A 22317-nucleotide genomic window follows, 5' to 3' on the forward strand; every position below is an offset into this window, starting at 1 on the left:
CTATATCCAGACAAGGTCTTATTAAAAAACAAAACAAAAAAAACCCCCAAAAGGTCATAAATTGAAGAAATGCATTAGCAATTTTTATCCATAATCAGATTGCAGAAATATGAGCATTTCCCCTCTAGGCTATAATGGAACCTGACAGAAAATACACAAAAATTAGTGGCACCATAGCAGTTGGATTAAAGTCAGGCAACTGTCAGTTACAAAAGGCATCTTTACCAGAAGGCAGGACACAAAGTGTTCACATTCAGTTTGTTCAATTAGACCAGTGAATCATGATTAGAATTTCTTAAATAGCATGATTTTCCTCAGGTGCAAGAAGCAACTTTCTGCCAGTCCCTGCCACTTATAGCAGAGTTCAAGTGAAGCCAACATAATGTCCCCTTAATCTTACCCCATCCCAGGACCTTTCCTTAACTACTCCATGGCTGCATCATGAGTCACCAGCTCAAACCCAGTCCTCCCCACCCACCCAGGGAATAGAACTTCAGATCTCCAGCTGCAAAGACCTTTATCACATAGGCTAACAGAACCTCACCTGTCACTAGCATTAGGGTGTGCAGTCACTAAAAGATGCACACACACTTGAGCAGGTGTGACAGTGAATCAAGTAGTGGGTAGAAGCAGCATAGACATATGACCATCAGGAAGAGAAACCAAAAGATTCAGATTGGTTGCCTTTGGAGGAAGGAAATGCCTCCTTCCTGCCAATTCCACCCCATCTCACAGGGCTTGAACAACACCAGCCAGGAGCAGACATACATATGGTTGTGCTTCTGCTTCCATGGTCAAGAGCACATAGGCACACTGCTGCTATCATAGGAGGCATCACCCTGCAAGTGGTTTCAGCTAACAGTCAGAGCTGAGAACTAACAGGAGTTGGCAGGATACACACGATAGGGATCAAAGTTTCCAACCAGAGTGAGGTAAGGTAGGATTCACTCTACACTCAGGAATCTCCTTGATACTCAGTCAAGCATCCCAGTAGACCACCTTGTGAAACTCTTAAAGCAGCCAGTTCCCAAGCATCAGGCCCTTCAAAACTGTTCAGTGGGTATGGGGTTAAACTCTCCAGAACTTCAGAGACACACTCAAACTTGCTACCTGCCCATAATGGAAAAGCCACTTCTCTGCAACAGGGAGAATTTCTCAGAGTGAGGTGGAATCAGAATATTGAACCAGAGACGGATGTGGCGAAAGCTGCAGCACCAAATCAGTGGGACTAAAGACAGATATAGTGGAAAATGGAGCCTGTGCAAATTCAGTTTGAAGGGTTGGTGGGAGGGGAGAATTTGTGCCCAGGCTTGTCATCTGACCTGTCACTGAAGGAGAGTGTTTCTTCTGGGGAGAAACTAAACTCAATTATCTGAAAAATTGCTGAGAGCAACAGAAAACTTAAGATTGTGCGTTACATGAGGAGCTCCCTGATTTGTTTGGAAATAGAGATCTTAGGGAGAACAGGGCTTTCTATTCCCAGGGAAACAGGGAATAGAAGCAGTCAGTATACAGCTGGAAGAAGTTTGTAGCACAGAAGGTGAAGGGCACCACGGATGGTACCCCTGTAAAAGCTGGTTAGTTTCCCATGGTTGGCATAACTACAGCAGGCTTGGTAACTGTGGCATCTTCCTCTTTCCACTGAGAGATGATAGTCTTCAGCTGTGTATAGAACTGCACCCCCTGAAGGAAATGAGAGAAACAAGGGTTGTACATTTGGCCTTGGTACTCCTGCAGGCCTCCCACTATACCTTCAGAGTACAAAGATCTCCAACATGGGAGCTGCCAGTAGCTTCTCTGCCCTTCCCAACATCCTGAGGTCTCTGCCCCAGCAATAAAACACATTGCTCAATTCTCCCTCCATTCACAAATCTCCACCGTGTTAATACAATCTGGTGGTCTCTTCCCTCACCTCCACCTGGCTTCCTGCACTAGGTTCACAGAGCAGCAAAAACACATTATGTTTCCTCATTTGATGAGTTACCTGTTTGCCATAGAAATTGGTGTCTCCTCTGAAAGAAGCACGTGAGCCAGTGAAGGAGAACATGGGCAGAGGCACTGGTATTGGAACATTTACACCCACCTAAATCAGAGTAAAGCCACCATATTAATAGAAGGAACAAGTACCAGATTGTAACAACAGAACAGCCTCTTATTTCTCTTCCCCTGAAAGATACTAGATCCAGTTTCCTTAACTATGAGATAATAGTACGTTACCTAATCAAACATTATGACACCTTAAGACAGAAATCAGAAGCCAGGACTAGATGAGTGTCTCATGTACATGGCAAGCACGGATGGGAATAATTCTACTCTATACATTATCCTATGGATGCATACCTGCCCCACGTCCACCAAGTGGGAGTATTTCCTAGCGGTGGCACCATTGGTGGTGAAGATTGCAGTTCCATTTCCATAGGGATTTCTGTTCACTATCTCAATTGCTTCATCAAGAGTGTCTGCTTCCAGAACCACTAGAACTGGCCCAAAGATTTCCTCCTTATAGCAGGTCATGCTTGGCTGCCAAAGCAGAAACAGCAGAAAACAAAACTCATGTCAAGGAAATGCCATAGACACCCTCAAAGTAGAGACCACCCCACACACAAATCAAACCCTCAGAGCATTCCCATCATCACTCACCATCCTTCACCTCACTAGACATCACCCTGCATAGAATCACAGAATTGTAGGACTGGAAAGAACCTCAAGAGGTCATCTAATTCAGTCCCCTGCACTCATGGCAGGACTAAGGGCTTGGCTACACTGGAGAGTTGCAGCACTGTAAACCCACCACCAGCGCTGCAACTTACTCACTGTCCACACTTGCAAGGCACATACAGCGCTGCATCTCCCTGGCTGCAGCGCTGGCCGTACTCCTGCTCTGCCTCAGGTATAACGATTGCAGCGCTGCTCCACAGGTGTGGCCACCAAAAGCGCTGTAATTGGCCTCCAGGGTATTAGGAGGTATCCCAGAATACCTGTTCAGCCACTCTGCTCATCAGTTCGCACTCTACTGCCTTGGCCTCAGGTGATCTGGCCTTTAAATGCCCCAGGAATTTTAAAAATCCCCTTCCTGTTTGCTCAGCCAGGTGTGGAGTGCAATCAATCAGTGACCATGCCTCCACGCACCAAATGAGCCCCAGCATGGAGCAATGGCGAGTTGCTGGACCTCATCAGTGTTTGGGGGGAGGAAGCTGTGCAGCCACAGCTGCGCTCCAGCCATAGGAATTACGATACCTATGGGCAGATCTCAAGGGCCATGCTGGAAAGGGACCATGACCGGGACGCGGTGCAGTGCAGGGTTAAAGTAAAGGAGCTGCGCAGTGCCTATTGCAGAGCCCGCAAGGGAAACTGCCGCTCAGGTGCTGCCCCCACGACCTGCCGTTTTTACAAGGAGCTGGACACGGTACTTGGGGGTGACCCCACTGCCAATCCAACAACCTCAATGGACAGTTCAGAGCGGGGAGAGGAGGGGGGGAGGGGGAGAAACCGAGAGTGAGGGTACTGGGCTGGGGGGAGTCACCCTGGAATCCCAGGAGGCATGCAGCCAGGAGCTCTTCTCAAGCCAGGTGGAAGGTAGCCAGTCGCAGCAGCTGGAACTTGTTGGTGAAGAAGAAGCAGAGAAGCGGGTTCCCGGTAAGCAGCTTTTATTTTCATGATGGAAATGTTTCGGGGGGGTGGGGGGGGGTTAGGGCTGCGTGCATGGAATAGCCCATTGATGTGGTCTATCACGTCGCGGTAATCGGCGTCGGTAATCTCTTCAAAAGTTTCTGGCAGAGCGTGGGCAATGCACTTGTGCAAGTTTATAGGGAGAGCCACTGTGGTCCTTGTCCCAGTCAGAGTAACACGTCTGCACCACTGTGCTGCGAGGGGTGGGGGGGCCATTGCTGCATACAGGCAAGCTGCATAGGGGCCAGGGCGGAATCTGCATTGCTGTAGAAGACCCTCCCTTGCTTCCCAGGTGACCCGCAGCAGTGAGATATCTTCCAGGATTAACTCCTGTGGAAAATGTAGGGATCGTGTTCAGTGTAGGTCCCCCTGCAACTCTGCTTTCCCCAATGCACAGAAACCCCAGTGCAGCCCTGAACTAATCAGTCCCCCTTCCCAGGTGACCTGCAGCAGTGAGATAGCTTCCAGGATTAATTAACTCCTGCACTCATTCCCCCTTACTCATCATGTCTTCGCTGCTGTGGGCTCTCTGTGCTCTGTTTGTATGTGGAAAGTATGCTAAAGTGAGACTGTAAACTCTTCACTGTGATTATACACAATGCTGCCTCTCTGTTAAATGTTTCAGTTTTTGTCTTTCTAATAACAGTGTCCTTGACTACTACTACTTCTCAACTGGCCGTATCAGAGACTGCCGAAAGGCTACAGAACCTGAGGAAAAAGCCATGAAAAAGCAAAAGATATGGTGAAAGCAGTTATGAATCAGTCTGCCAGAGAGAGTAAGAAGCTGCAGGACTGGAGAGAAAAAATGCAGCACTGGAGGGAAAGAGAAAGCAGAAGAAAGGCATTGACTAAGAAGAAAAGCATGAAGCAGCTGATAAGCCTCCTGGCGCGCCAAACGGACTGTATCCAGTCACTCGTAGCCATGCAGGAAGAGCACTACCATGCCCCCATCCCCCCAAAGCTCTCTCCCTTGTTCCCCAATGTCAGCTCAAAACCCCCTTCTCCAGCATCCAGGTTCTTACCACCACCAGCTGCCCCCAACACCTGTACGTTCACCTACCAGCCGTAAGAACTACAACCCTTACCCTCTGCACTCAACCCCCATCACCATGCAGCATTTTCATCCTGAAGTGCCGCAGTCATTGCACAGCACTCCAGGCAGGACATATTCAAATCTCTGACTGTACAGTTCACCACCCTACCCCCCTGCCCTTTTACTTACTTTCTTTTCAATAAATGATTTCTTGGCTTTTAAAACAGTTTTTATTATTGCAGAAAGTGAAAGATACCGTACCCAAAGGAAAAAACAGGCACTGCAAATCATTGTAACCACTGCACTACACTCCCGTGCAAGGCACCAAACATTACTGTTGGCTTTCAGCCTCAAATTCCTCCCTCAAGGCATCCCTAATCCTTGTAGCCCTGTGCTGGGCCTCTCTAGTAGCCCTGCTCTGGCTGTGCAAATTCAGCCTCCAGGTGTTGAACCTCGGAGGTCCATTCCTGACTGAATGTTTCACCCTTCCCTTCACAAATATTATGGAGGGTACAGCACGCGGATATAACCGCAGGGATGCTGCTTTCCCCAAAAAGTCTAGCTTCCCATAAAGAGATCGCCAGCGCCCTTTTAAACGGCCAAAAGCACACTCCACAGTCATTCGGCACCAGCTCAGCCTGTAGTTGAACCGGTCCTTGCTCCTGTCAAGCTTCCCTGTATACAGTTTCATGAGCCAAGACATTAATGGGTAAGCGGGGTCTCCAAGGATCACAATGGGCATTTCAACGTCCCCTACTGTGATCTTCCGGTCTGGGAAAAAAGTCCCGGCCTGCAGCTTCCTGAACAGGCCACTGTTCCGAAAGATGCGTGCATCATGCACCTTTCCAGGCCAGCCTGTGTAAATGTCAATGAAACGCCCACGGTTATCCACAAGTGCCTGGAGAACCATAGAGAAATACCCGTTCCGATTAACGTACTCGGATGCTAGGTGGGGTGGTGCCAGAATAGGAATATGCGTCCCATCTATCGCCCCTCCACAGTTAGGGAAACCCATGTCATAAACAGATAGTAGGAGTTAATAGAACAGAAGTACTTTATATATCTTTTGCCTGTAAAGGGTTAACAAGTTCAGTGAGCCTGGCTGTCACCTGACCAGAGGACCAATCGGGTACAGGATACTTTCAAATCTTGAGGGAGGGAAGTTTTTTTGTGTGTGCTGTTAGTTTTTGGTTGTTGTTCACTCTGGGGGCTCAGAGGGACCAGATGTGCAACCAGGTTTCTCTCCAATCTCTCCGATGCAGGCTCTTATAAGTTCAGAATACTGAGTACTAGGTAGATAAAGCGAGTTAAGCTTATGTTTGTTTTCTTTATTTGCAAATGTGTATTTTGCTGGGAGGATTTCAAATTGGTATTTTCCTGAAAAGATTTTAATTTGTACTTGTATACTTAGGCTGGGAGGGTATTCCCAGTGTCTATAGCTGAAAGACCCGGTACCTATTCCATTTTAAATTTACAAAGATACTTTTTACTGTTTTTTCTTTCTTTAATTAAAAGCTTTTCTTGTTTAAGAACCTGATTGTTTTTTTATTCTGGTGAGACCCCAGGGGACTGGGTCTGGATCCACCAGGGAATTGGTGGGGAGAAAGGAGGGAAGGGGGAGAGAAAGGTTAAATTTCTCTCTGTGTTAGGATTACTTTCTCTCTCCGGGAGAGTCTGGGAGGGGGAGGGAGGAGGAGGGGGGAAGGTGGATTTTCCTCTCTGTTTTAAGATTCAAGGAGTTTGAATCACAGTGATCTTCCAGGGTAACCCAGGGAGGGGAAGTCTGGGAGAGGCAACGGTGAGGGAAAGGGTTTACTTTCCTTGTGTTAAGATCCAGAGGGACTGGGTCTTGGGGGTCCCCGGGCAAGGTTTTTTTTTTTGGGGGGGCCAGAATGTACCAGGCACTGGAATTCCTGGTTGGTGGCAGCGCTACAAGTACTAAGCTGGTAATTGAGCTTAGAGGAATTCATGCTGGTACTCCATCTTTTGGACGCTAAGGTTCAGAGTGGGGATTTATACCATGACAACCCATTTGTGCAAAGCCATCCAGAATGTCCTGCACGTTCCCCAGAGTCACAGTTCTTCTTAGCAGGATGCGATTAATGGCCCTGCAAACTTGCATCAACACGATTCCAACGGTCGACTTTCCCACTCCAAACTGGTTCGCGACCGATTGGTAGCTGTCTGGAGTTGCCAGCTTCCAGATTGCAATAGCCACCCGCTTCTCCACTAGCAGGGCAGCTCTCAATCTCGTGTCCTTGCACCATAGGGTGAGGGCGAGCTCCTCACACAGTCCCATGAAAGTGGCTTTTCTCATCCAAAAGTTCTGCAGCCACTGCTCTTCATCCCAGACTTCCATGATGATGTGATCCCATCACTCAGTGCTTGTTTCCCGAGCCCAAAAGCGGCGTTCCACGGTGCTGAGCATTTCCGTTACTGCCACAAGCACTTTAGTGTCATACGCGTCAGGCGAACTGATATCATCGTCGGACTCCTCACTGTCACTTTGGAGCTGAAGGAATAGCTCAACTGCCAAACGTGATGTGCTGGCGACACTCATCAGCAAAGTCCTCAGCAGCTCAGGCTCCATTTCCCACAGAAATCGCGCTGCACAGAAACCATTGGGAGACTCATGATGGCGCCAAACGTGGACAGAAAAACACTGACTGCTGGGATGTGAAGCGATGCACCACGGGGCGTTGGGACAGGAAGCGGAATGACCCGCACTCTTCCATCCCCTTCCCACAACCCACGGTGCCAAAATGAGACGAGGTGCTCTGTGGGATAGCTGCCCACAATGCACCACTCCCAACAGCGCTGCAAATCCTGCAAATGTGGCCACACTGCAGCACTGGTAGCTGTCAGTGTGGCCACACTGCAGCGCTGTCCCTACACAGCTGTACGAAGACAGCTGTAACTCACAGCGCTGCACACCTCCAAGTGTAGCCAAGCTCTAAGTATTATCTCGGCCATCCCTCTTCCTTGAAACAACCTTATGTACTTGCAAACTTATGTCCCCTCTTTGTCCTCACTTCTCCAAATTAAACAAACCCATTTTTTTCAATTTACCCTCATAGGTCATGTTTTCTAGACCTTTAATAATTTTTGTTGCTCTTCTCTGGACATTCTCCAATTTGTCCACATCCTTCTGAAATGTGGCACCCAGAACTGGACGCAATATTCCAGTTGAGGCCTAATCAGCGCGGAGTAGCGTGGAAGAATTACTTTTCATGTCTTACAACATTCCTGTTAATACATCTCAGAATTATGGTCACATATTTTTTGAAACTGTTCCCTCATATTTAACTTGTGATCCACTATGACCCACCCCAGTCCCTTTCTGCAGTACTACTTCCTAGGGCAGTCATTTCCCATTTTGCATGTGTGCAACTGATTGTTTCTTCCTAAGTGGAGTATTTTGCATTTGTCCTTGTTGAATTTGCATGCCCCACTGTCCCTCATGCACTGGTAGCTACCAACCCCAATGCCATGCCCTGCCATCTGTCACGCCCAACTACCACATCCACTGCCTGCTCTCAGTCAAGTGACAAATCTACTCTTTCACCTGAGGGCTGATCAAGGGCCCTAGATTCAGTCAGGACTGGTTTATGGGTTGGTTTGATTTAAGTCACTAGTCAGGAAGACTCAATTTAATCATGGTTTTCTACATAAAAGTGCATTCTTGTTGGTTGTTATAACCTTAATACATATTCTTCACAACTCAGAGATAGATGTAGGTTTCATTTTTAGAAGGTACACACTATACATTTTTAAATAGTAATTTATTTTGAAAACTTTTCAGATTAGTTTTACAGCTATATCAGAAAATGAATGATTGTTTGGTTATTTCATTTAGTAAAGGTAATTGAAGCAGATATTTATGAAGTCACTGGGAGATGAACTAGCTCCAATTCAACAGGTTAATCATTAATATTTGGAGGATTTTCTTGCCATGCTGTATTAGGAGGAGATCATCACCAGATAGACATTTAAATTGTTGTATTTATCTAAAAACAACAACGTTAAGTATTCTGGATTTTTTTCTTCAACAGCAAACATATAATATTTTAACAAAACAAGCATATGTCCCTTGCTTCTCACATTTATCTCCAGACTTCTTCTTGTCCTGATCTATTCCGCACCCAACAATCTTCTATTCATTGAACTTTTTGAAACTTTGCACTTTTAGAGAGAGGTAAGGGATTGACTCTGTACACAAATTTGCAGAGGGACAACAGAGCTGAGGTCTGTTATTTCTCACTTCTGTATATTACATTTATTTATTTAAAAACATTTTTGCTGTTAACAAGCATGTTACCTCTGGAGACACAAATCCAGTTTGAAAACTGCAAAACTAAGCATCTCTAATGGTATCTTCTAGACCGAGCATTGGGTCGATAGAAAGATTAACCTAAATAATCTATACAGAAGCCCATAGAACACCATAAAATTAGGTCCTTAATCCATGAACTACTGGAACTCATTTACAAAACTTTTCTTAAACATTACATGAATATATTGTCTCATACTATAGAATTAGAATGTATAATCCCTATTCCATGATGAGATATTTTTGAGCTATAATGTATCTTAATTAAAACTATCTTTAGATAGGCTTTTTCCTCAAAAAGCATTATCAAAAAAATCTGATTTAAATTAAAAAAAATACATTTTTTTTAATAATTAATTTTTATCCACTCTGGTTTGCTTCTGTTTCCATAACTCCTAGCTTTCCATCCTCTCAGCTTGTGTGACCACATCACTACAACTTGGCATATATCTTGCCTGCCAGTCAACCCTATTGCACCCTACTCACCATCCTTCTCCCTTGCACTCTCACATTGCCTACAACTCTCACATTGCCTACAACTCTCCCACTGTCATTCCAAACCACCAAGTTCTTACATAGGAGCTGCAGGTTTGGCAATTAATTACCTATATCACCCCACCCATGCTCTTCTACCTCCCAATTTCCAAGCTTCATCTGCTCCCATCTCTCAGTCCAATCACAGACCACTTCACTTATCACTCTCCAATCCAGGTTTCAGGATATACTGAGGTTGGAACCTTAACCATCCTACCCTGCCCAATTAATACATGCAACATCTCTTAAGTGCTCAAATGCACACACTGAAGCAGCAGTTTGCCAGCTAGCCTATCAAGGCTGATAAGCCCACTGGGCCATTGCTAGCTGTGTTGGGCAGACCACAAGTGCCACCTCTTTCCATCAAACTTATGAAATACTTAATTCCTTTGCATCCAATAACCAGCCTATTGACTAGCTCACCTGGACTTTAGCAAGGATGGTTGGTCCAACAAAGTTGCCTTTCTCATAACCCTTCACTTTGATGTCTCGTCCATCCAGGAGGAGGGCAGCTCCTTCCTTCACTCCACTCTCAATCAAGTGGCAGACCCGCTCCTTAGCTTGGGGGGTGATCAAGGGCCCCAGATCTGCTCCTGGTTGGTCTCCTTTGAAGTACAGAAGCAAGGACAGGTTTGAATTGTGATGGCTTCATAGTTTCATATTCAAAAAGAACAACCAACAACTACCTTCCCAGCAAAGATACAAGAATCCTAAAATCAAGTAGGAGAGGAACACAAAACTCAAACACACAGAACCAAGAGACCCTGAACTCCAAACCCATAGGGGATCCCCTAATCAACAGAAAAGCCTCATGCTTCCAAATCAGAGAGACAGAGGTCCCCACACCCAAAACACAAACAGCTGATAGTTGCTGTGGTGAGTTCTGAAAATTTTGCAAAAGCCTTTCTGAACCATAGAGGGGGAAAGGTAACAAGAGGTCATCTTGTCCTGTATATGATACACATGATAGCTGCTAAAAACAAGCATAAGATGGAGTCAAAAGGGAACTGAGTTTGTTTAGTCTGCAGTATTGCCAATCTCAAGAGATTAAAAATTATGAGTCGGATCCTGAAAAATCATGAAATTGGCCTCAGAAACCATGAGCTTTAAAAAATATAATGAAGCCTTTTTGGTTTTAGTCTGTCTTTTGACTTTTTAACTCCCCTGTACAGCGGGGGTGTGTGTGTGAGAGAGAGAGAATTTAATTTTTTTTAAAATCAATCTTTAATCCACATATGCCTCCAACTGGCTGCTCAAATGGAGACTCGGTGTATGCTGGAGGTCCACAAACATATTTAAGGAGAATTAGAATGGAGAAGATGCAAAATGATTTAAGTCTTTGTTTTAGTTAAGCTAGTCCTAAATAGCAAGAGGCTCATTTCAATATAACTGTAATACTTCCATTAATGATGTCTCATTAATAGGATGGTCCTCTCAAAAGTATCTCTTCAAAAAATAGGAGATGGGGTGGAGGGAAGGCATCTATGCTGGCAGAAAAGAGGGGGACTACTTACGTTTTTGTTCAGACATAACAATGTAACTCAATAGAGAGCTCTATAGTGCAATAAAGTTAAAAATAAAATATAATGGAAAAACCCAATTCACATATAGTTAGAAATACATTGTACAAGGCCTATAAATGGAGCTGGAAAATGAACATCCAAGAAATGCAAAGCAATCTATGTATCAAGTTTTTCAATTATTTTTCAATAAAGATGTATGTGAATGGCAAAGAACTTTACATCAACTACCTTTGTTTGTTTCGTTTTTGTTTACATCAACTACAAAATCCAACAGCGGATTGACTTATCTCTCGCCCCCCCACTCCCCGAAAGATATATGCTTTCATCCGAAGGGCTTTACTGAACACATATTGGAAGAAAGGGAAACATTCCTAGAAGAAAAGTCTGTTAATATTATAAGTGGAGTTGCTACGTTAAAGGCAGGGCTGAGCCTTTTTACACAAAACCCCAAACCCACAGTTATAAACTGCCTGATGTTGTGAAAGTAAAACTAGAGTTCTAGTAACAGTCAAGCCCTCCTTCACAACAGATCCCCCCAGCACCCCAGCCATGTGGTGCTGAATCCAGACCTCTTGTCACACACCCACGGAGCCTCCAAGCAGGCAGTCTTCCAGCCCCCACCTCCATGCACCAAAACCATGGAGCCAAGACCTCATAGTCACACACCGCAATGTACCAGATATACAAAAACACACAACCCAGGGGCTTAACCTGAAGCTACCAAACAGATCTGTACCTGCATTAACTCGCAGGTTCTTGGCTCTCTCCACCAGCTCTGGCAGCCATTTCTTTGCCTCTCCCACTAATACGGCTGTAGACAGGGCCATGCAGCGTTGGCCAGCTGCTCCAAAAGCAGCTCCAACAAGCTGATTCAAGGTGTTCTCCTTATTGGCATCGGGCATCACCACACCATGGTTCTTGGCTCCCTGAAATACAAGACATATACAATCTCAAACTGCTAAGAACACCTGACCCACTTTCTTTTCAGCTCTGCAGTGACAACTTCATATCGTAACTGTTACTGAGCTGCTCACATCCTAGTAGAAAGGGAAGCTTAATCTCTCTCAGCACATCCAACTGCCTAAATTCAAGTCAGTCCCAGACACTGAATGGAAAAGGTCTTAAGCATGTATACAAGGGAGTAGCAGTCTGTAGGTTGAAACCTCCACTACATTGAGGGGCATTACCATGTTGGACTGGACTCTCTTGCCATTCCGGGATCCTCTTTCATAGATGTACTCTCCAGCCTGATTGGACCCCACGAAGCTGATTGCCTTGATATCCGGATGGTCACAAATAAAATTCACAGCTTCAAAAAGGAAACAGCTCATTATATGGGACTCAAATTCTTCTCCAGAGTGTTCAATGCTTGAAGAGACCATTTTGATCAAAATGGTCCCTTCCGGCCTTCCACCTCCATCTCCACAATGCTCATCCCTCTACTATCCACAGCCCAAGCACCCAGATTCCTGCCCCCCTATGTACTACTATTACAAGGGTTCCACTGCTGCCCATCCCCTCCTTCTGCTCACTGTCCAGCACTTGAACCACCGCCACTCTGTTCTCCTACCTGGCTCCCCAATCCTCATCACTCTGTCCCCACAGCAGCCACATCCCAGCTCCTCCACTCACCCTGGCCTTTGCCCTTCTGGCACTTGAACTCCAGCCACTTTCTCCCACTCCCGTCCCTACTACACACTGGAGTTCACAGAACTCCTTATCCTTTATATCTTGATGTTCTTCCAGCTCCAGAACTGCCAGAACCCATCTTACTTTTTAACCACCCAAAATCTGTCAAACTGGGTGCTTCAAGTTAGGCTCCTAAATCTGAATTTAGGCGCTGAGGGTGATTTTTTTCAGATGTGCCTAAGTGACTTTGGAGTACAAGTACCCTAAGTCAACGGTACTTGTACTCCAAAGGCACTTGGACACTTTGAAAAGACCATCCTAGGAATCTAAATGTACATCCAGTTTTAAATGCTGTCCACCCGCTTTCTTTAAAGGTTTCTCTATCGTCCTGCATCATCAGCCTTGCACTTCCCTGGATCCCCCTTGTCTCAATTTCCCAAACACCGTGCTGGTTCATAACAGTGGAAACCCTAACATCTCTATGCCTCCCCTCAAAGGACACATGCCCCAACACACCCTCACACTCTGTAGCCAACTCAGCAGACTAGCCTGAGTTTACCTTCATGTTGCCCATGGATGATGTTCAGAGTCCCATCAGGGGCACCAGCGTCCTGTAACAGCTTAGCAAGGAACATGAGTGCTCCTGGCACACGCTCCGATGGCTTCATCAAGAAGGTGTTACCACAAACCATGGCCATGGGGAACATCCAGAGAGGAATCATGCCTGGGAAATTGAATGGTGCAATCCCTGCACACACTCCCAGAGGCAGGCGAAAGGTGTAAGTGTCCATGTCCTTAGTGATGGAGGGCAGGGTCTCTCCCAACATGAGGGATGTCACACTACAGGCGTGCTCAACCACCTCTGCAGCAGAAAGGGTGATATGCCAAAGAGTGAGCTCCTACCACTCATCCTCAAAACTGCTTTCTTTACAATGCCACAATGAAATTCTCTCTTCCTGCATCTTTCCCCACAACTTACAGCTCCCATGCACCATGAACACTCCCTGCATGGCCAAACACAGTAGCTTGGCTGGCTGTAAATGGATTCTTATAGGCTCTGAAGGGTGCTACTTTCTTGTGTTCTATAGCTCCTGTTGCTCATTGGACTTTTACCCTGCCCATAGCTTCTGAAAGCCCCTTACAGTGGGAGGAGCCACTAACTTACGGAGGCCTCGGAATACGTCTCCCTCAGCATCAGCCAGGGTCTTTCCTTGTTCTAAAGTGATGAGTTTGGCAACTTCTTTCTGGAAATAAAAAGAAAGAGAGAAAAGGTCAACCAGCACAAGTGGGAGGTAGAAGCAGGATAGACTGTTCCACAAATAGCCAAATACTGCAACGAATGGACCAGCAAAGAGGGGCTTGGAAAGGAAACACTACCCAATTTGCTACTTCGTAATGAATCACTGTATGTGTGAGAAGCCAACAACCTACAGAAAGGGACTGTTTTAATTAGGACAACTGGAATTGTAGGGACAGTCTGAATCCTATGGCATCACAGCCACGCAATCTGGGGATTTAGAACTGCAAAGCTGTAGTGAGAACAACTCTTGCAGATATTTCTCCCTTTTGCCTTCACTGACTCCATTAAACCTCAAGACAACTTGAAACAGCACTTGGTGTAAAGATAAAATGCAACCAACAATCTGCCCTTCCCTGCATCTGCAAGCAATATTGCCTTCTTTGTCCCCATGGGCCTGAAGAGCACCACACCATCCCTTTCCTGGCACGAGGTATGCCACCCCCATTCTGCTCACAAACCCAGGCAGCACTGCCCCACCATGAGCCCAGGAAACAGTACTCAAGCATCTCACCAGGTTGTCCTTGATGAGCTGCTGGTAACGCAGCAAGATTTGCTGGCGGCTCAGAACAGATGTCTCTGACCAGTTCCGTAAAGCTTTTTTGCATGAACTCACAGCTGCCTCCATCTCGCTCTGCGTGGCCTTCGGGACACGACCAACCACCTCATTTGTGGCCTGATGGAACAACCAATTATATCAAAACTCATCCTCTTCATGCCATTTCCCTCAGCCATTCAATGCCCCTTTCACATCCCTGATCTGATATCCTTCTAAAATGGAACCATACTTACATGATTTCCCTGATGTCAGGCAGAAACTCCTCCCCTTACATACTTTGAGGACACAGCTTCAACTAGAGTTGAGTGCTCAGCACCTCTGAAAATCAAGCTGTAGGTGTCTCAAGACGGGCATCAAGAAAACAAATAGTTAGCGGCCACCTCTGAACATTTTGGTTTAAGGGACCTGCCTAACAGTGACTGTAGCAGAGTCAGAGATGGAACCCATTTTTCCTGGGTTCAGTATCGTCAGTGCTTTAACTACAATATTATTTTTGCTTCCTGTATCTCTCAGCCTCTTCACTACACATCTACTGTGCATAAGATGGGATCCTAAGGACAGCAGTCTCTCTCTGTATAACGGTCTTTTCCATGCCTCATCTGCTGTTCCTCTTGTGCTCTAAATGAGGCATAGGTCCTTTGGAAAAATCAGTAAGTATTACGAAGTTAAGTACTATATCATAATTAGTATGGACGACCATAAATCCAGCATTTCCTATCTTTTGAGAGCTTGTTTTAGCAACCATAACATTCTTTTAATGTAGGTTTTTTAAAAATTGTTTTGACATAAGAGAGATCATCAGTTACATCATTCAGAGAGACATCTGCAAAATAAAGATAAGTAACCGTTCAGAGCAAGAGGAGAAGAAATAAAACAAGAAAGCGAGTAGCCTTGCAAAGAATGAATCTCCTCACCAGATACAATGAGTTTAGCCAGCTGAGCCAACTTTGCTGAATGAGTCTCATTGTTCTGATCACTATCAAGAACAATATGTAAAAATAACTATAACGTCAAAATGGGGCTCCACACAGAAAAGTCTGAGAACCCGGTGTCTAGACACCTGATGCAAGGGTCAGGTATGATCCCCCTCCATGCAGTCTCAATTGAATCTGCCCCCTAGAAGCAGACACAGAAATGAATTTAACAAAATCTGAGTTCTGAGACCAGACTCATAAAGCAACTGCATCCAACAAGGTACTTGATGCCAAATTCACTGGAATTTCACAGCTTAAACATGGCAGCTCCATCAAAAGTGGGGAAAAGAACCTCAGATTCTAGCCAGGATTCTCTCCTCCCCCTTGGAGGGGAGGTGCAGTCTACACCAGTCTCTGCCAGGAGTTTACCTTCAGGCTTACATCAAATCACTAAGTCCAGTCCTGTGCTTCTATGATTCTATGACAGAAACCATTTACTAACTTGATGTACTAGTCACAGAGCCCCTTCAGTGTGCAAAGAGTGGAAAAGAGGCCTAAGTCTCCTCTCAGAGATCTACCATATAGGGGAGAGAAGGCAGCATTCATCATTTCTACTGGGTCTGGCATTAACCTTGAGAAGGCAGTTGACCCCTAAGAAGGCAACTGCAAGACCGTCACATTTCCTGCATCTCCCCAAGTAATTTCAGTGAGGTGGAACCCCCTTCCGACCACAGCAAGGGCCCACACAGCAGCAGAGGTCATTTCACTTACTGGGTTGTGGATATCGATCCATTCGGTAGTTTTGGATTCAACAAACTTCCCATCAATGAACAATTTGGTTGTTGGCTGCAGAAGACAAAGCACAGGTTAGTGGGTGGTGTTTCTGCCTCCCTTTTGTGCTTAGATACCTTACAGAAGAGGCTGCTAGCACCACCTATTTTTAATGTTGCCCGACACTTCCCATTTAAAATATGCTGTGTTCAGTTGCTTATAACTTTGGCAGACTCGAACAGTTCAAGCTGAAATCTTCTATACTAGGTGTCTCTCGTAAGGGTCAATTTTGGGGGGAAAATTTCAGCCAGAATGGTTTAGGCATCTCTGAGAGCAAGGCTAAGAGAAAATACATTGTTTTGCAAGTTAACAAATTCTGGCAACTTTTTCTTTAAAAAGCTAACACCCAAAAGTTTTGGAGCAAAGACTTGAAATTTGGCAGGGAGATGGCCTTTGTGTTAGGGACATAAGAGTGGCCATACTGGGTCCGACCAAAGGTCCATCTACCCCAGTATCCTGTCTTCTGACAGTGGCCAATGTCAGGTGCCCCAGAAGGAATGAACAGGACAGGTAACCACCAACTGTCCATCCCGTCACAGTTTCTGGCAAAACATAGGCTAGAGACACCATCCCTGTCCATCCTGGACAATAGCCATTGATGGACCTATCCAGATCTTTTTTTAACCCTGTTATAGACTTGGCCTTCACAACATCCTCTGGCAAGTTCCATGGATTGACTGTGTGTTGTATGAAAAAATACTTCCTTTTGTTTGTTATAAACCTGCTGCATATTAATTTCATTTGGTGACTCCTAGTTCTTCTGTTATGAGGACTAAATAACACTTCCATATTTACTTTCTCCACACCAGTCATGATTTTATAGATGCCTTTTGCTGTCACCATACAAATCCACCCACTTGGGGATGGGGGAGGAATCGCAATTTGCACATGCTCAGTAGGGACTTCAATTATAACAGCTATAATCTTCAAAGATTCCCTCCTCGTTGAATGTACTCCATCCTCTCACTGCTCTTATGAATGACCAGGCTGCACAAGTGACATCCCCACAAAGCATGTGCCCTCCAGCGCAGGGGTAAATCTGGATTTTCTCTATAATAACTAGGGCTGTCAATTAATCACAGTTAATACATGCAATTCAAGCAAAACAAACTAGATTAAAAAATGGTTGCGATTAATCGCAGTTTTAATTGCACTGTTAAACAATAATAGAATACAAATTTAAATTCATTATCAATATTTTTAGATGTTATTCTACATTTTCAAATATACTGATTTCAATTACAACATAGAATATCAAGTGCACAGTACTCACTTTATATTATTATTTTTGATTACGAACATTGCACTGTAAAAAGATAAACAAAGGAGCCTGCAATAGAACCCAAGCCTCTGGAGTCTCACCGGTCCTCAGTGGTCAGCAAATATCTGTGAAACTCATTGACAAAGCATGTCTCTCCGTCAACTGCTGGGCCACTACAGGATGACAACTTACTATTGGCATCAGTTACTCCATTAAGTGAAGTAACTGAGGTCTTTGTGGTGGATCTCAAGATTCCAACCCAGCTAATGGCCCATGAGGTGTCAATATGATGCCACATAATGGAATTTCTGGTTTTTTTCCCCTCAATTTGCTTTTTTTAAGAGCTGGGAAATTGCACACAAAAAAATTACATTAAAAGAAGATTATTTAAGTTACGAAGTCAAACAATCAAAAGTTGGGAAATGCCAGAATTAAGGCTGCCTGTGCAACATTAATTCAGCCCCTTGTGTGTCTGCATTATGGTACAGTCTTCAGTTACATCATCACCATTTTTTTCCCCACAGGACCCTTACCTTGTTTAGTGGACAGGATGGGCCTATTCTGGTGATAAATCAGGGCTGAGTATTAAAGGGGACTCTTGTCTGTAGGGCCCCTGCCTTATTTGTTGCAGAAGTTGGAAGATTTGTACTGAATGAGGCAGGGGACTGCAGGAAGAGCAGGACTGGCTTATGGTTAAGATGGCTGAATGCTGCCCATCCCTGTCTCTGCCACAGAGTTCTCATGTGAATCACTTAAACCAAACTTTGCACATGTAGTCACTAGTTGTATGTTGCTCATATTCTGGGTGCCTTACTCAAGACCTTAGCATCTGATCTGCATAAGTGCCAAGCACTGAGCTGCAAATGAAGTCAAGGGGAGCTATGCTTTGAACACATAATGCTCTATATAATGCTAACTACTCTGAAAAATCAGCTTTTAGGTGTCTGAAATTGGGCATAAAAAATTAATGAATATTTTTGACCTTAGTCTCTCTTTGTCTTAGTTTTTCCATCTGTAAACTGGGGATGATAATACCACCACCACCTCACTTCAACTCACTTCACAGGGGTGTTATGAAGATAAACTCATTACTGTTTGTACAACATTCAGATACTCTGGTGAGAGCACCACAGAAAAGCCCATTTTGAGGACAGTAAAAATTCTATCTTCAGAGCAGGGTTTGAATAGTGTGCAGTAAATAAACCTGGAGCCACAATGAATAATGACAAGAAAACAAAATATTGAATAGAGCATCATTCTTCTATGCATTGAATGAGGCAGGGGCCCTGTGGAAAAAATATGCATGATCATGTAGTTAAAGACCATCAGAATCAATATGCACAAGGGGGACGAATTAAGGTTGCATGTGCCATCTTAATCCTGACAGTCTCGATCTTATTTTTCACCCCTTGTGCACTATTATAATAATCTTTGTACAAGCATGCCTTGTGAGATATCGTTTGAAAGCTCATAGTTTGATTATCATTATTTTCCCCGTAAAATGTGTGGCAATACTGTATGTAAAGTTGTAAGATTTCATCATGTGGTGTTACTAAAACATGTTCCAAGTGGCCAAACTAGTTCCTCAGAGACAAAAGGCAAGCTGCTGCCTCAGCCAGGGGTAAACAAGGTGAAATTGGCCTAGCAGGAAAAGGGACATAGGTTAAAAAAAAAAAAAAAAAAAATCTACATTTTCGCAAAAAAAACCAGCATGGGATTCCCATCCAGGTATACTCTCTGTCTCCTAGAACTCAGCAGGAAATGCTTCTTGGTAGGGGGAGGGGAAAGCTATAGAAAGGAAGGACAGACACTACAAATCATTCCCCCCTTTCTTTCTGCTTATGGCATTCACGACATCTGAAGAACAAAGAAAACAACACTGGACTGGGGAGGGATCCTGGCTGAAAGTTTAGCCAGTAGAACTGCTGAATCACGTGGTGAGACTTTGCCCTGAATTTACCCTAGTTTAGGGGTTCTTAAATTTCCATGCACCGCGACCCCCTTCTGACAACAAAAATTACTAGGGGACCAGGATGGTGGACCAAAGTCTGAACCTGCCCAAGCCCCGCCACCCTGAGCTGAAACCATTGGGATTGGCCTTCAGCCCCAGACCCCAGCAAGTCTAATGCCAGCCATGGAGAACTGTTACCCTAGTTGGCAAAATTAGGCATTAGTTGCCTTTTACTTTTATTTTTCTTATAACCAATTCTGACTTATATGGCTCATACTTGTGTGTGCTTAAAATCTCTCTCGTTTTATTACTTTATCTAATCCAGTGTGTTTGAATTAAAGTGTTTGGGAAACTCCATTTGGGACAGCAAGTGTGCTTATCATTTTTATTAGTTAAATGACAAACTTTATATAAGCTTGTATTTTCCAGGAAAGGGATGGGCAGTACAAGACATACATTTCTGGGGGAAAATCTGGGAATGGGAGTGTGTTGGGGTCACTCTGCATTAAAGCTAGTGTGAGTCTGGCAGGCAGCCCTCTCACAATATAGCTTGGAGTGACTTATGTGCTGCAGGCTGTGAGAAAGCAGACGAGGAGTGGTGGCTACAGCAATGAAAAGGCACCCAAGGTTAAAGGGCAGGGGGACACAACTACACATTAGTCTGGATCTTACCCTGGATATATCACTCCTGGCATTTGCTAACTTTTGATTGCTTGACTTTACAATCTTAATAATGTTCTGTTAATGTAGTTGTCCTGTGTCTAATAAATATCTAAGATTAATAAGAAGGCAGATTTCTCTCTCTCAATGACCAGAAAGGCTCCTTAGGACTTTCCTCCGTCACTTCACTAAGAGCCCCAAAGCATGAATATGTTAGGGAAAAACAGCTATAAGTCAAATGGAGGAGAAGGGACAGAAGTGACCAGGGCTTAAATTCAGCTGGAGCTGTCTAGAACAGAGCTCCAGTAAATATTTTCAAACCTGTGGGAGCCTTGGCACCCCCTCCCTATGGGGCTGAAGCCCCTGAGACCTCCCCCCCTGCCCTACAACTGAAGCCCAGAACCCCAAATTGGGGGAGGTGGGGAAAAAGAGGGCCAGGAAAGTGTCTGAAAATTTAAGCCCTGGAAGTGACCTTTAAGGAGAGATGTGAAGGAAGTGTTTCATTGCATGAGGAAAAGAGCCCAACAATTCACCTGCCCCAGTAGCTATTACAGACTTCTTAGAGCTTTAGCCAGCCTTATCTAGAGTTCTGACTTGAAACGATTTCATGCCCTGCTAGCTGGGCTGATCTATTAATGTTAATTCAGCAAATAAATTTTCTTCCCATGAAACCCACCCCTTTGGCAATGCAACCACAAAAACTTGCTTTAGTTTCATAACACCAGATTAGATAGGCACTGGGCACCCTGAGTTATGCAAGAGAAAGTACCAGGATGCAGCTCCTGCCATACAAATATGTGGAGGCTTAACAAAATAGCTGCCATCTGCATCTCCTCCTTCCCTTCCCTGCATCCAGGACCCCCTGAGCCTCCAATTCCTTCCCTTTGGTAAAGCTTATCATCAGGAAGAAGAATGAACTCACCACTGAGAAAGAAGAGAAGAAGGATGAAGAATACCAGGTGGGACTTACTTTTGCAGGGATCTACATGAAAGAAAGCCAGAGACACAGAGACCAATGCTGTTAAAAACACAAAAGGCAAATCCTGGGGTCTCCGCAGAGGTTAGACCCATCCAGTCCCTGCCTGCCTTGTGGTATCTGAGCCCCAAGGTCCATTAGTCAATTGTATCCTGATGGAACAATGCAGGTGACAGTCACCAACGGTTGCAAGTTAATATGCCATGGGGGGGGTCACCATTATTCCCCGTATGTAGGCCAGAGAACTGAACAAGTGCTAATGGAATCAATGGCAAGGAACCTGATTAAGCACCAACTGTTCAGTGGTTCAAGTTAGCCCTGCTAGGTCGACGTATTTGAAAGTGCTGCACAATTGCCCTCATCCACACGAGTGCAGTTCTAAACCGTTTCCACTGCGCAGCTTAGGTACCGTCCCGCAGGTCCCCGTTCTGCTGCCCCAAGGAGAACACTGAGAACCGCTTCCGTCAGTCCCTGTCCACCGTGGCACCAAAGCAGTGAGGCCGACCCCGTGCAGAGCCCTGTGGGGAGCCCGCCCAGCCCAGCGCTCGCACCCCAGTCACCTCGCTGCCCGAGTCTGAGAGCTGTCCCGCCGCCACCCCTCGCTGTGCGCCCCGGAGAAACCCCTCCCTCCGGGGCGAGTGCAAGACTTGCGCCCCCCCCCCCCGGCAGGATCGGGGACCCCGGGTCTCTCACTCAGTGGAGCCGCGCTGGCAGCCAGGCTGACCCCCGAGAGCCCGTCGGGAACACTCGTGCGGCGGCTACACGGGCCCTAGCCCGGGGGACCGTCCGGCAGAGGTGAGGCCGGAGAGACCAGCCCCGAGCCCCCAGCCGCAGCAGCTCAGCCCTGGGCCCGCCCCTCGGAGGCACGACAGGGCTCCCCCACCAAGGCACGGGGAAGGGGCTGCTCGATACCCTCGGGCCCCGCTGGGCTGCAGGCGCCCGGCCTCACCCTGCACAGGAGCCGCTGCCCAACCTGGGCCCCGCGACCTGCCAGTGCCGCCATCCTGCCTGCTGGGAGCCCTCGACCCCGGGGCAGACCGCCAGACCCTCACAGAACAGGGCCCGCCCCGCCCCCGCGCTGCCATTACCACTTAGACAACACCCACGCCTTCGCACGGCACGGTGCCGCTCGTCCCGGCCAATAGGGATC

At 45.8% G+C, this 22317-nt stretch overlaps 1 protein-coding gene and 1 long non-coding RNA gene across 5 annotated transcripts; one reads left to right on the plus strand and one right to left on the minus strand.

Annotated features, from left to right (window-relative positions):
- Positions 1-202: 202 nt before the first annotated feature.
- Positions 203-22228, minus strand: ALDH6A1 (aldehyde dehydrogenase 6 family member A1). Of its 4 annotated transcripts, XM_050955703.1 has the most exons (12): positions 22117-22228; positions 21114-21173; positions 16260-16334; positions 14530-14691; positions 13884-13962; positions 13278-13580; positions 12277-12398; positions 11826-12015; positions 9990-10171; positions 2341-2520; positions 1985-2083; positions 203-1683 (listed from the first exon to the last, which is right to left on the minus strand). In XM_050955703.1, the coding sequence occupies exons 1-12, from the start codon at positions 22168-22170 to the stop codon at positions 1579-1581; spliced, it is 1611 nt and encodes a 536-aa protein (XP_050811660.1). In that variant the 5' UTR covers positions 22171-22228; the 3' UTR covers positions 203-1578. The 4 variants fall into 4 exon arrangements, with proteins under 4 accessions (XP_050811660.1, XP_050811661.1, XP_050811662.1 ...); XM_050955704.1 differs by lacking the exon at positions 21114-21173 and having other exon boundaries at positions 22117-22222; XM_050955705.1 differs by lacking the exons at positions 21114-21173; positions 22117-22228 and adding an exon at positions 14808-14914 and having other exon boundaries at positions 16260-16335.
- LOC127052277 (uncharacterized) lies at positions 2517-4510 on the plus strand. The gene is made up of 2 exons (XR_007774712.1): positions 2517-3636; positions 4316-4510. It is a non-coding gene; the product is annotated as an uncharacterized LOC127052277 (long non-coding RNA).
- Positions 22229-22317: the final 89 nt, after the last annotated feature.

This window comes from Gopherus flavomarginatus, chromosome 5, assembly GCF_025201925.1.
Source record: "Gopherus flavomarginatus isolate rGopFla2 chromosome 5, rGopFla2.mat.asm, whole genome shotgun sequence".
Classification (NCBI taxonomy): Eukaryota; Metazoa; Chordata; order Testudines; family Testudinidae; genus Gopherus; species Gopherus flavomarginatus.

What these genes read in the sequence shown, in the direction of transcription:
- ALDH6A1 (XM_050955703.1), bottom strand. Translation starts at nt 22,170, where the DNA reads ATGGCGGCACTGGCAGGTCGCGGGGCCCAGGTTGGGCAGCGGCTCCTG. An exon ending in GGATCGATATCCACAACCCA is followed by an intron (nt 14,692 to 16,259) that starts GTAAGTGAAATG and finishes TTGTTCCATCAG; the next exon opens with GCCACAAATGAGGTGGTTGG. An exon ending in CCAATTTCTATGGCAAACAG is followed by an intron (nt 1,684 to 1,984) that starts GTAACTCATCAA and finishes CATTTCCTTCAG; the next exon opens with GGGGTGCAGTTCTATACACA.